The sequence below is a fragment of the Microtus ochrogaster genome, unplaced genomic scaffold (assembly GCF_000317375.1).
Source record: "Microtus ochrogaster isolate Prairie Vole_2 unplaced genomic scaffold, MicOch1.0 UNK48, whole genome shotgun sequence".
Classification (NCBI taxonomy): domain Eukaryota; kingdom Metazoa; phylum Chordata; class Mammalia; order Rodentia; family Cricetidae; genus Microtus; species Microtus ochrogaster.
In genome coordinates this window covers 2,606,384-2,617,596 of record NW_004949146.1, presented here as the reverse complement: position 1 = coordinate 2,617,596, position 11,213 = coordinate 2,606,384, and the positions used below count along the sequence as shown (strand labels likewise).

At 45.5% G+C, this 11,213-nt stretch overlaps 1 protein-coding gene across 1 annotated transcript in view; it reads right to left on the bottom strand.

The window, feature by feature from the left end:
• Positions 1–7,205, bottom strand: part of Map3k3 (mitogen-activated protein kinase kinase kinase 3) — a 96,461-nt gene extending 89,256 nt beyond the window's left edge. Inside the window, exon 1 of the mRNA XM_005369427.2 lies at positions 6,844–7,205. Within this exon, the coding sequence (XP_005369484.1) occupies positions 6,844–6,847 (4 nt within the window). The 5' untranslated portion in view covers positions 6,848–7,205. The remainder of the gene's footprint in view (positions 1–6,843) is intronic.
• Between the last annotated feature and the right edge of the window lie 4,008 nt (positions 7,206–11,213).

Sequence of the window (11,213 nt, the reverse complement as noted above, 5' to 3'; positions counted from 1 at the left end):
AAAAAAAAAAAAAAAAAAAAAAAGAGCATGGTCCAGCCAGGTATAGTGATGCACACCTATTGATCCCAGCACTCAGGAAATGGAGACAGAAGGATCAGGAGTTCATGGGCAAGTTTAGCGTGGGTCAAATGAGACCTAGTTTCAAAAAACATGCAGAAAATGGTTGAAGTCAAGAGTGGTGACTCACATCTGTAATCCATAGGAGGTAGAGGCAGGTGGATCTCTGTGAATTTCAGGCCAGGTTGATTCACATAGCAAGTTCCAGGCCAGCCAGAGCTACAGGTTAAGGCCCTGTCTCAACCCCTCCTCAAAACTTTAAAGAAAATGTAATTTTTATAAAGAACAGTATTGATCCAAGAAGTGGTAGTGCATGCCTTTAATCCCAGCACTGGGGAGATTCGCCTCTGCAGGAGGACCGCTCTGAGTTTAAGGCCAGCCTGGTCTATAGAGTAAGTACCAGGACAGTCAGGGATACACAGAGAAACCCTATTTTGAAAAACCAGATAGATAGATAGATAGATAGATAGATAGATAGATAGATAGATAGATAGATAGATAGACAGACAAACAGATAGATAAAAGCAGTATTGAAGTTTTGCTAAAGGTTAAATACTGATATTTATTGTTCTGTTACTAGGATAAATAACAATCTACCAAAATTAACTAATGGATCTAAATTTTTAAATACACATTACAAAGTAAAGCACTACTTTCTCATAAGACTCAACAGAATCACCATTTTACACCTTCATATGTGTATTCATTAAAAGATCCTGTGCATGTTCCTGTGGAGGTCAAAGGTTGGTATCAGGTATCTTCCTGTACATCTCCCCACCACAATTTGGGGACTGGAACTCATCTATGTGGCTAGGTTGGCTGGCCAACAAGCCCCAAGAATCCTCTTGTAGGCCTCCCCAGGCACAAACTACCATACCTGGCTTTCCAAATAGGTACTAGGGATTTGAACTCTGGTTCAAGCTTGCACAGCAAGTACAGAACAAACTAACTGTCAGCTCCTCTTCGTTATATTTTAACATTTGATGGAACTAACTTAAAGAATGTTTATGTGTGAGTATGTGTGTTGGTGTGTCATAACCCTTAAATTATAGAATTGGTCTCTTTTTACAAACAATTATACACTTTTGGCAGAGCACCTACACTCACTTACTGGTCGAGCATACCTAATCTAAAACTCCAAACTCTGAAACAGACAGACTAATCTAGTAAGGTCTAGGCAAGTATTCCCAAATACTTTCAAAGGTTGGGGGAGGCTACTGGTGAGATGGCTAAGTCGCTAGGAGCACTTGTTGCTGTTGCAGAGGACCTGAGTTCAATTCCCAGTACCAACGTGTTGGTTAAAAACCATTTGTGGCCGGGCGGTGGTGGCGCACGCCTTTAATCCCAGCACTTGGGAGGCAGAGGCAGGCGGATCTCTGTGAGTTCGAGACCAGCCTGGTCTACAAGAGCTAGTTCCAGGACAGGCTCCAAAACCACAGAGAAACCCTGTCTCGAAAAACAAAACAAAAAAAAAAAAATTTGTGATTCGCCAGGCGGTGGTGGTGCATGCCTTTAACCCCAGCACTTGGGAGGCAGAGGCAGGTGGATGTTTATGAGCTTGAGGCCATCCTGGTCTACAGCATGAGTTCCAGAATAGTCAGGTCTATTCCACAGAGAAACCCTATCTCAAAAAACCAGGGGAAAAAAAAATCATCTGTAACTCTAGTTCCAGGGGATCTGATACCCTCTTTTGACCACTGACAGCATCAATAATACACATGCTGACATGTGGACAAAACACAAGTAAAACAACTAAGTCAAATAAAGTTTTAAACTACAAAACCTGAAACATTTCTGATTCTCAGTATAAGTCAGATCTTAAGGATCTCACACATGCTAGAGGGCACTCTACCACTGAGCTATATCCCTAGCCCTGATCTAAGCACTTTAGATAAAGAATATTCCACCTAAATTTGTTTGCACATTTCTGCTTCACCTTACCTCTCTGTAACCTCTTAGAACAGAATAATGCAGGTCCAGGGCTTAATACTACACCTGAATACAGGATGTTCTTGTCAAATGGGCAAACAAAACAGAAAAACTTGCACTCTCTGTATTTCCCTAAGTAATGTTTAGTTGAAAGCAAATTTACTTTTTACAAAAATAAAATCTAAAATCTTTCTTCAAAATCCAAAACTACAGCCAAGGCTACACAGAGAAACCCTGTTTCAGAAGAAAAAAAAAATCAAAACCAATTTTATTTATTTTTTTCGTTTTGATTTTGAATCCTGGTCTCAAATAGCCCAAATAGGCTTCACATTTGCTATTCAGTAAGAACGGCCTTGAACTCCTGATCTACCTCTACCTCCCAAGTGCTGAGAATGGAGGCACTACCATTAGGCCTACTACCAGTTATCATTCTTTATCTTCCTTTATTCATTTATCCTTAATTTTGTGTGCATGTTTGTGCATATGTATATGAGTGCGTGGGAATGTGCACCTGTTCACGTATATGTGAAAAGCAGAACAAGACTCCAGGTGTCTTCTATCTTCCCCACCTTTCTGCCTTGAAATGGGGGTCTCTCACTGAACTGGAAGTACACCATTTAGGCTCGGCTGGCTAGCCAGGCAGGAAACTCAAGATCCACCTGTTGGGGTTACAGCTTTAAAGCCATTCTTGACTTTTAATGTGGACACTAGGAATTCAAACTTGGGAGTAAATGCTTGCAGAGCAAGTACTCTTATGCACCAAAGCCATTTTTCCTGCCCCAATTCTCATTTTAAAAAATCTGGGCTGGAGAAATAGCTCTCAGTGGTTAAGAGCCATAGCTATTCTTCTAGAGGACAGAGGTGCAATTCCTAGCACTCACATGGCTGCTTACCACTGTCTGTTACCCCGGTTCCAGAGGCGACTCCATGGGCAGCAGGCACAGGTGTGTGTGGGAAACACATTACACATTAAAAAACAATTTTAAAAATATATAAAAATTCTACTCATGAGTCTTGTATAGATGGCCTCAGCTCCTGAGGGACTGGGGAGATTATTCAGTGGTTAAGAGCTCTTCCTGTTCTTCTAAAGAACCCGAGCTCAGCTTGTAGTACTCTTATCAGGCTGCTTATAACCTCGTGAAAACACAGTTTCAGTGGCTCTAACACTCTCTTTTTGACATTCACATAAACACATACACATAAATAAAAATAAACCTTTAAAAAAAAACAAAAGCCGGGCGGTGGTGGCGCACACCTTTAATCCCAGCACTCGGGAGGCAGAGGCAGGCAGATCTCTGTGAGTTCGAGACCAGCCTGGTCTACAGAGCTAGTTCCAGGACAGGCTCCAAAGCCACAGAGAAACCCTGTCTCGAAAAACCAAAAAAAATAAATAAATAAAAAATAAAAAAAAAAGAACAAAAACCAAAATCTATTCATAGTATAGGTGCTAATTTATTAAACTGATTCAGGGTTCTCTCAGAATAGTTGTTAATCTTGAGTCTATTACATGGGGGTTAGATTGTAACTAAATGAAACTGTTCTTAGGTGTTTCCAAATGCCCTGGAACCCTAGAAACACAGACCTAGTTCTGTAAATTATAAGTATTTCAACTCTAAATCAAGCGATCAGCCCAAACCAACCATCTTTAATCTTGTATCCAGTTCCCCAGATTCCTGTAATATTTCCAAATCCCATTTACCCCTTTTTTGTTTGTTTGTTTGAGACAGGGTTTCTCTGTGAAATAGTCCTGGTTATCCTAGAACTCGCTCTGTAGATCAGGCTGGCCTTGAACTCACAGAGATCCACTTGCCTCTGCCTCCCAAGTGCTGGGATTAGAGGAATGCACCACCACTGTCCAGTCCATTTGCCCATTTTTAATACATTCCACTAAGCTTCATATTACATTTAGAAAAAGAGCAAATAAACACTAGCAAATAACTCCCAGGAATTATTAACAGTATTACTATACTTTTTGGAAGAAATTCTAGTATGTCCAAAAAAAAGTCCACCTCAATTTCAATAGTCACATAGTATCAAAGCCAAAACCCAGCCAAACAAACAGACAGAAAAAGATTTCCTATTATTTACTAGGGTAAGTGTCATTTCCAGTTTCCACTAGATGTTTGCTGGGGCTAACAGACAATATAAAACCTGACATGTTTTCATTAACAAGTCAAGTTGTCAAACAGGCTCCAGTCTGGAGCATAGAACAGCTCAGGAAAACATGACTATAAATCAAAGCACCTGTAGGGCAGAGATGCAAATTAGTTCTAGCCCTTTAGTCACTGACCTGGAGTTTAAGAGTAGTGAAAATATTAAAAACTTTCTTTCATTACACGTTTGAGTTTGTTTATTAAGTTTTAGGTGCTGGGGAAGCAGAGGAAGAAGGATTACTACAAGTTCAAGGACAGCCTGGTCCACATAGCATGGTTACAGGGTAGCTAGGGCTACACAGGGTGACCCTGTCTCAGAACAAAAAAAAAAAAAAAAAAAAAAAAAAAAAAAAAAAGAGAGAGAGAGAGAAAGAAAAGAAATTCAAGAGAGAGCACAGGGGCCGGGCTGTGGTGGTGCACACCTTTAATCCCAGAATTTGGGAGACAGAGGCAAGCAGAACTCTGTGAGTTCGAGGCCAGTCTGGTCTACAAGAACTAGTTCCAGGACAGCTAGTACTATTACACAGAGAAACCCTGTCTCGGGGAGAGGGGGGCACAGGGATGCAGGTCAATGATAATGCACTTGCCTAGCATTAACAGGGCTAGGATTTGGTGCCCAGCACTGGAAATTAAAAAAAAAAAAAAAGAACACACACACACGTAAAAAGTAACATGGGGTCAAATAAGAAGATACCAAGTTCCCTATTCTTTTTTCTTTGGGACTTTGGGACTTTACCCACATAGTTTCCTTCCTCCCAGCATCACCTTTCCATATATTTAAACACTTACTGAAAACATTTCCAAATGTGAAAACAGGCTCTTACCTATTTTCATTTTAGATGATGAGATGTGACCCACATTATCCAGGCATTCACATTGGTTTTGCAAACAGAAAGTTACGTGTGAGGTCTGTGCATGAAGCTTAAAACTCGCCCACAGACAAGAGGGAAAACTTACTAGACTATCACAATATAAATCCATAATTCAAAGATTTTGCTTCAGTACTGTAGCAGAAGATAAATGTTTGATGCCTGGGAGACAAAAAGAATCCTCTGCCCTATTTATAATAAACACTCCATAAATACTTATTGGAATATATGTATTATAAATATTTATCTATTTGCCGGGCGGTGGTGGCGCACGCCTGTAATCCCAGCACTCGGGAGGCAGAGGCAGGCGGATCTCTGTGAGTTCGAGACCAGCCTGGTCTACCAAGGGAGTTCCAGGACAGGCTCCAAAAGCTACAGAGAAACCCTGTCTCAAAAAACCAAAAAAAAAAAAATTTATCTATTTGTGAAGCCTTACTGGGTTCCTTTTGTGTCTAATTCTCAGATGAGACCTCTGTAGAGAAAAAAACAAACAAACCCTGAACAGGAAGGGAACAGAAAACCCAGCAAATGAACAAACCCTTTCCATACTGTATGAGGGGCACACTGGGGGAAAAGCAAATCATTTAAAATCAGAGTAAAGAGGCCGACCAAAACTGAGTCAATGTGCCACTGTACCCCCACTTAACAGCCTACAAAAATGACTTGACCTTCCTATAGGGCAAAGCAAACACTAGCATTCCAGTTTCATTTGGGCCACTTCACAGAAGCACTGAATACTTCTCTGTAAAGGAGACTTTCACTAAATTTTACCCGTCTTATTTAGGACAATACTAAATATTTTGCAGAACCTGACTGAGGCCAGAAACAAGAGCATCGCAACACCTGCCCCAACTGGAGAAGCAAAGCATATTTAAAATGTCACATGCTCCTTAGATGAGTCTTTTCGTAAAGTACCAAAATCACGCAAATATAATTCAGTTCAAATATTATGTGGAAGACATTAAAAGCTTTTCTTAGATTACATCTTCACAGCAGAACTGCAAATAGTGACAAAAAGGAAATGATTTCATAGTCATTCTTTTGTGTAGCGAATGCCTTTTTCAAAAGTTACATAGTTTCAGGGATAGCCCAGGATAAAAATAATAACCATCGGATTTTTCCAAAAGTAGGAAATTTTTCCAAAAGTAGGATTTTTCAAAAGTAGGTTTGAGCTATAACCCACAGCACCCATCATTCTTAACTTCCCGTAATCTGCGAGGAGCACAGATCACATTTCCCAAGCCCGCTTTTGCTAACAGGGTTCCGCGTCGAATCGTCTCGCAGTCCCGCATACCCTCCCCCCCTCTGCGCAGAGGAGCGCACGGAGCTCGAGAGCAAAGCCCCGGGAACTCACAGGCCAGCCTGTGTGAGCAAAGGGAAGGAAATGACACAGGCAGGAAAAAAAAAAAAAGCAAATCAAGGAAAAGACACAACAGCAGCTGGGCCTGCACCAGGCTCCAGCCCCGGCCCCACACTGAGCTCCGGCTCCCCCACCCTCAAGCTCGCGGGCCAGCTCGCTGGGGACCGGAGTGGGCGGCCCCGTCGAGCACGGGCCTCGGTCCCGCAGACCCCTCCCCGGGATGCGCAGGCCGCGTGCCCAGAAAGAGAGCTGCCCAGTGGGTATGGCCGGCAGGGCACCCCCGGAGGGTCCCAGCAGCCAGACCCGCCGCCCGGGTAGCGGCGCCGCGAACGGGCGAGCCGTCCTCGATCCCCAGCCCCGGGCCCGGCAGGCTGTCCAGTCTGTCAGGCGGCGGCCCAGGGTCCTCCTCCCCTCTGCCCGGGGCGGGGCGTCGCGAAGCAGCGCGGGTCCAGGCCGGGGCGGTGGCGATACTCACCCATGGTGGCGGTGGCGGTGGCGGCGGCTACAGTCCCGAAGTGTCACCTCCGCAGCCTGGGCTGCATGCCGGGGGAGCAGGCGGCGGGGACGGCAGCGGGCCTGGCTCCGCTCGGGGGCCGCGAGCTGCGCTGGCTGCGCTCGGGGCCCCCGCCGCCTCCCCAGGCTCCGGCTCCGGCCGCGGCCGGACGCTGTGGCATGAGCAGGGTGGCCCGCTACATCCCCGGAGCTCCCCGGCTCGGCCCAGCCCGGCCTCGGCGGCGCCTCTCGGCCCGCCCGCCCGCCAGTCCCGAAGTCCAGAAGTCGCTCCGTCCGGCCACTGTTCTCCACCTCAGGAACGCTCCGAAAAACAAACCGCTGGGCGCGCAGCTAGCTTCGCTGTCCGTCACTCATGCCAGCGCCCGCCAATCCCAGACAGCCGCTGGGCTTTGGCCCCACCCCCACTCACGCTGCCAGCCAATAACCGGGAGGGAGTCGGATCCTCCCGCCCCTCCTCCGCTCGCTCCCAACACCCTCACTCTCGGCCGCCAGCTAATCACGACGAACCAATCCCGCCTACCCTCACAGGATGCCAATGGGCGAAGTCAGGACGATTTCCGAGGGCGGTCTAGAACCTGCCAATCACCGAGAGACAGCGCCCGTCCTCTCTCTCCTAGCCAATCACGGACAGAGCGCTGAGCCCCGCCCCGGTGCATCGCGAGCTGGCCCCCTCGGCCTCTCTTGCCCAAGGTATGGGCTGCTCCAATCACAGCTCCGGCCTGAGGCTCCGCCCACAACCCCACCTCTTCTCAGTCGCGGAACTCGGGGCGAGCGCGCGGGCTGGCTGTTCCCCTCGGCAGCTGCTCTGCTCCTGGGTCTCGTGGAGGCGTTTTCCGTAGCGGCAGAGGCCCTCGGAAAACCGGAACCTTCGGCCCTCCGATTGTCGGTTTCCCGCGACCTCGCCGTCCTGACGTGTCCCTCCCCTGCTGGTGCGAAGCGTCTGGCACGGGATGGACGGGGAAATTTTGGCTCGGTGCTTCCAGGTTTGAGGCAACTGCGCTCCACTGTCCCTCTGGGCAGCCCACGGCTCCAGATGCCGCTGTTGCCTGCAGAATGGCGGTCTTGCTACTTCTCTCATTGCCCTGGGTCTCAGACCTTCGAGGCTACTACACCCATGGGTCCTGATTCCTCCATCTCCAAAGGCTAGAGAAATGCTGGAATCTGTCTGGATCCCCACATTCTGAATTCTGCTAGAGTTGCTTTTGGACAACAGTTTTGCTCTTAGAATTTTATAAAAGTGGGAGACGTTTTAAAAAGAAAAGTGCTGGAAAAGTAGAAAGAAACTCTACCCTGGAGATAGTTTTATCCATTTCTACCTAGATATACAACGTTTAACAAAAAAAAACTCCATATTGTTTTGTGGTGTGCTTACACTTTTGTAAGTGTTTCCTGTGCCACTAAATATTGTCTCAAAACAATTGTACTGGCTGTGTGATATTTCAAAAGAGCATTGTGATTAATTTTCCAACTCCCATTGCTTCAACAATTATATACCGAGTTTTTGGATTCCAGCTCTACCCAGTTAATGTGGATTCCCTTTCTCTGGACACTGTTCTAGTGCCATATTTCAGATTACAGAATAGTCTTCAGATGCCAGTTTCATCTGCCATCTAGAAACCCTTACCTTAGGTGGTGGCTTTGCCTGGAGTGTCAAATCTCTTCAGTGTTTCAGACAATCCTTTTTCTTCTTCATTCCTACCCCTACCCCCATAATATTTAACTCTCTCATCTTCTCTCTCTCTCCCTCTCTGTTTGTTGTTGAGACAAAGAGTCTTCTTCTAGGTAACTTACAGTGTCATGGGACTGCCATGTTGACTAATCTGGTCTGAAACAGATCTGCCTGCCTCTGCCTCCCGAGTGCTGGGATTAAAGGCTTGTGCCACTGTGCCCAACTTGTTTTCCTTCAACAGACTTTCAAGTCTCATGTTCTCTCACTTGATTAAGTCCCCAATTTACTGAAGTTCCTTATCTAGAATAATCTTTTCTTCTGGAGAGGAAAACATCAGCCATTTACTAGATGCCAGGCATGTAATCTCACTTAACCTCTCCAGTAGCTGACCTAAATAAGCTTCTTCCTTCTACCTTTCTTCCAAAGGCCTTCTTTGTAAATTTCATTTCCACTGTTTGTCTCCCAGCCACCAAAGCCAAAACCAAAAGCATCTCCATGCTGCAGTTACCTTATGTGCTGGGGATTCCCTCCCAGGCAGGTCTTTGTTCCGAGCTCCAGAAGTACTACTCTTGAGTATCCTACAGACACCTGAAATTCTACAGGTTCAAACTGAACCCATCACTTTCCTCTGCTGTTCCATATTTCCTGTTCATCTTCAGTTTCCCCAAGGAAGACACTGAGCAATCAGTGAGCTCTTCTCCATTTTCCTTCCCCAGCCACCAATCTTAATGCCTCTCTTCTAGCCCTACTAGCCCAGTTTAAACCATCAAAATCTCTCTTTCTCTTTTTGGTTTTTCGAGACACAGTCTCTCTGTAGCTTTGGAGCCTGTACTGGCACTAGCTCTGTAAACCAGGCTGGCCTCAAACTCACAGAGATCCTCTTGAGTGCTGGGATTAAAGGTTTGCACCACCACCGCCCAGCTCCATCAAAATCTCTTACTTAAAGTTGTGTTCACACCACAGTGATCTTTCTATCAGACACATGATCCTAGCAAACCCTATTTACACACTTATCCCATCAGTTTTAACATGAATCAAATGGGGCTGGAGAGATGGCTCAGTAGTAAGTGCTGGCTGCTCTTCCAGAGAACCCAGGTTCAGTTCCCAGCACCCACACTGGCCGGCTCACAACCTGTCAATCTGGCTCCAAGGCATCGAACCTCCTCTAAACTCCACAGGCACCACACATATATGTCATACATATACATACATTATTCAGGCACACACACATACCAATAAATAATTCCTCAAATAAATCTCAACTTTTCAATCTATCCCCCGCCCCTCCCCACATAGTCCTGTGTGTACTATGTTCTTCTGTATTGAATGTTCTCCATTTCTGCTCCCATTCACATTCCTTCAGGGGAGAATTAAGTCCTCGGTTCTCCATCACTCCTTAAGGAAGCTTCCCCTACCTCTCAAATGGGGCTAAGGCCCTTTGATGTGCTCTCAGGGCACCTGGAACTTTCTTCATCCAAGCACTTATTCTGCTCTAATGTAACTGCAATTTGCAAAATAAGCAGAGAAACAGGAGCTGTCACGTGGGGGGGGGGGCAGGGTCCAGTGGTAAAGGTTCATTCACCCAGCATGTGCAAGACCCTGGGTTCACTCCCCTAGCACTTGGGGGGGGTACAAGTGAGCAAGAAAGCAGTTGTCATCCAAATTGGCATGCCAACTACCTTTAATAGTATATTCATAATACCTGGTGGGTGTAGTAGGGCACATGTGCCTGTTATCCTAGCACTCAGTGGGCAAAGACAGGAAGATTGCCTCACGATGAAGGCCCCTAGTTTACACAGCAAGGTCCACTCCTCAGGACCACATAACAGAGCATGACCCTATCTCAAAACAACAAAGTGTGTGAGTGTGTGTGTTGAATGTCAAATGGGGACACTCGTAATTGAATGCAATTTCCACAGTTATGCTTAGTCGTGTATTTTATCTTCTCTCTGGGGGTTGCTTTCTCCCCTCTCTTCATTACTACTGTGTGGAGCCTCCGAGCTGGGCCACGCCTTTCAAAGGCTGTCTCCCAGTTTTATACTGGCTGGCCTCTGGGTATCTGAGTCACACCCACTCCTAGTGCCAGGGCCTGAGAAAGTGCAGCCCAATTACATGCTAGCTGCACACTTTCTTTCTTTTAAGAACATACTGACAATGGGACACAGAAGTAACAATAAGAACAATAAATGGATTGTCTTAGGGGAAAGATCAATGGATTTGATTCACAAAAGAAAAATACCAGTAAACCTATCACCTGATTTATGAAAATTTTTTAAATTCAGAGATAGAGCAGGGTCCATTTTAGATTACCTGTTCAACCAGTTAGTTTACATGTCATCAAGGAACAATATGCATACCTTATAGAAGATTATTTCAAATATGATTTCTTAAAAATTACTGCTATTTTCTTTTTCTTTTGTTTTTTTGGATTCTTTTTTTTTTTAATTTATTATATATTTAACATTCTTTCCCTGTATGCTTGCATGCCAGAAGAGGGCACCAAATCTCATTATAGATGGCTGTGAGCCACCATGTGGTTGCTGGGAATTGAACTCAGGACCTCTGGAAGAGCAGTCAGTGCTCTTAACCTCTGAGCCATCTTTCCAGCCCCAAGATCTTACCATTTTCTTCTTCCCATTGTAGATTAGTTTCATGTATGTCTC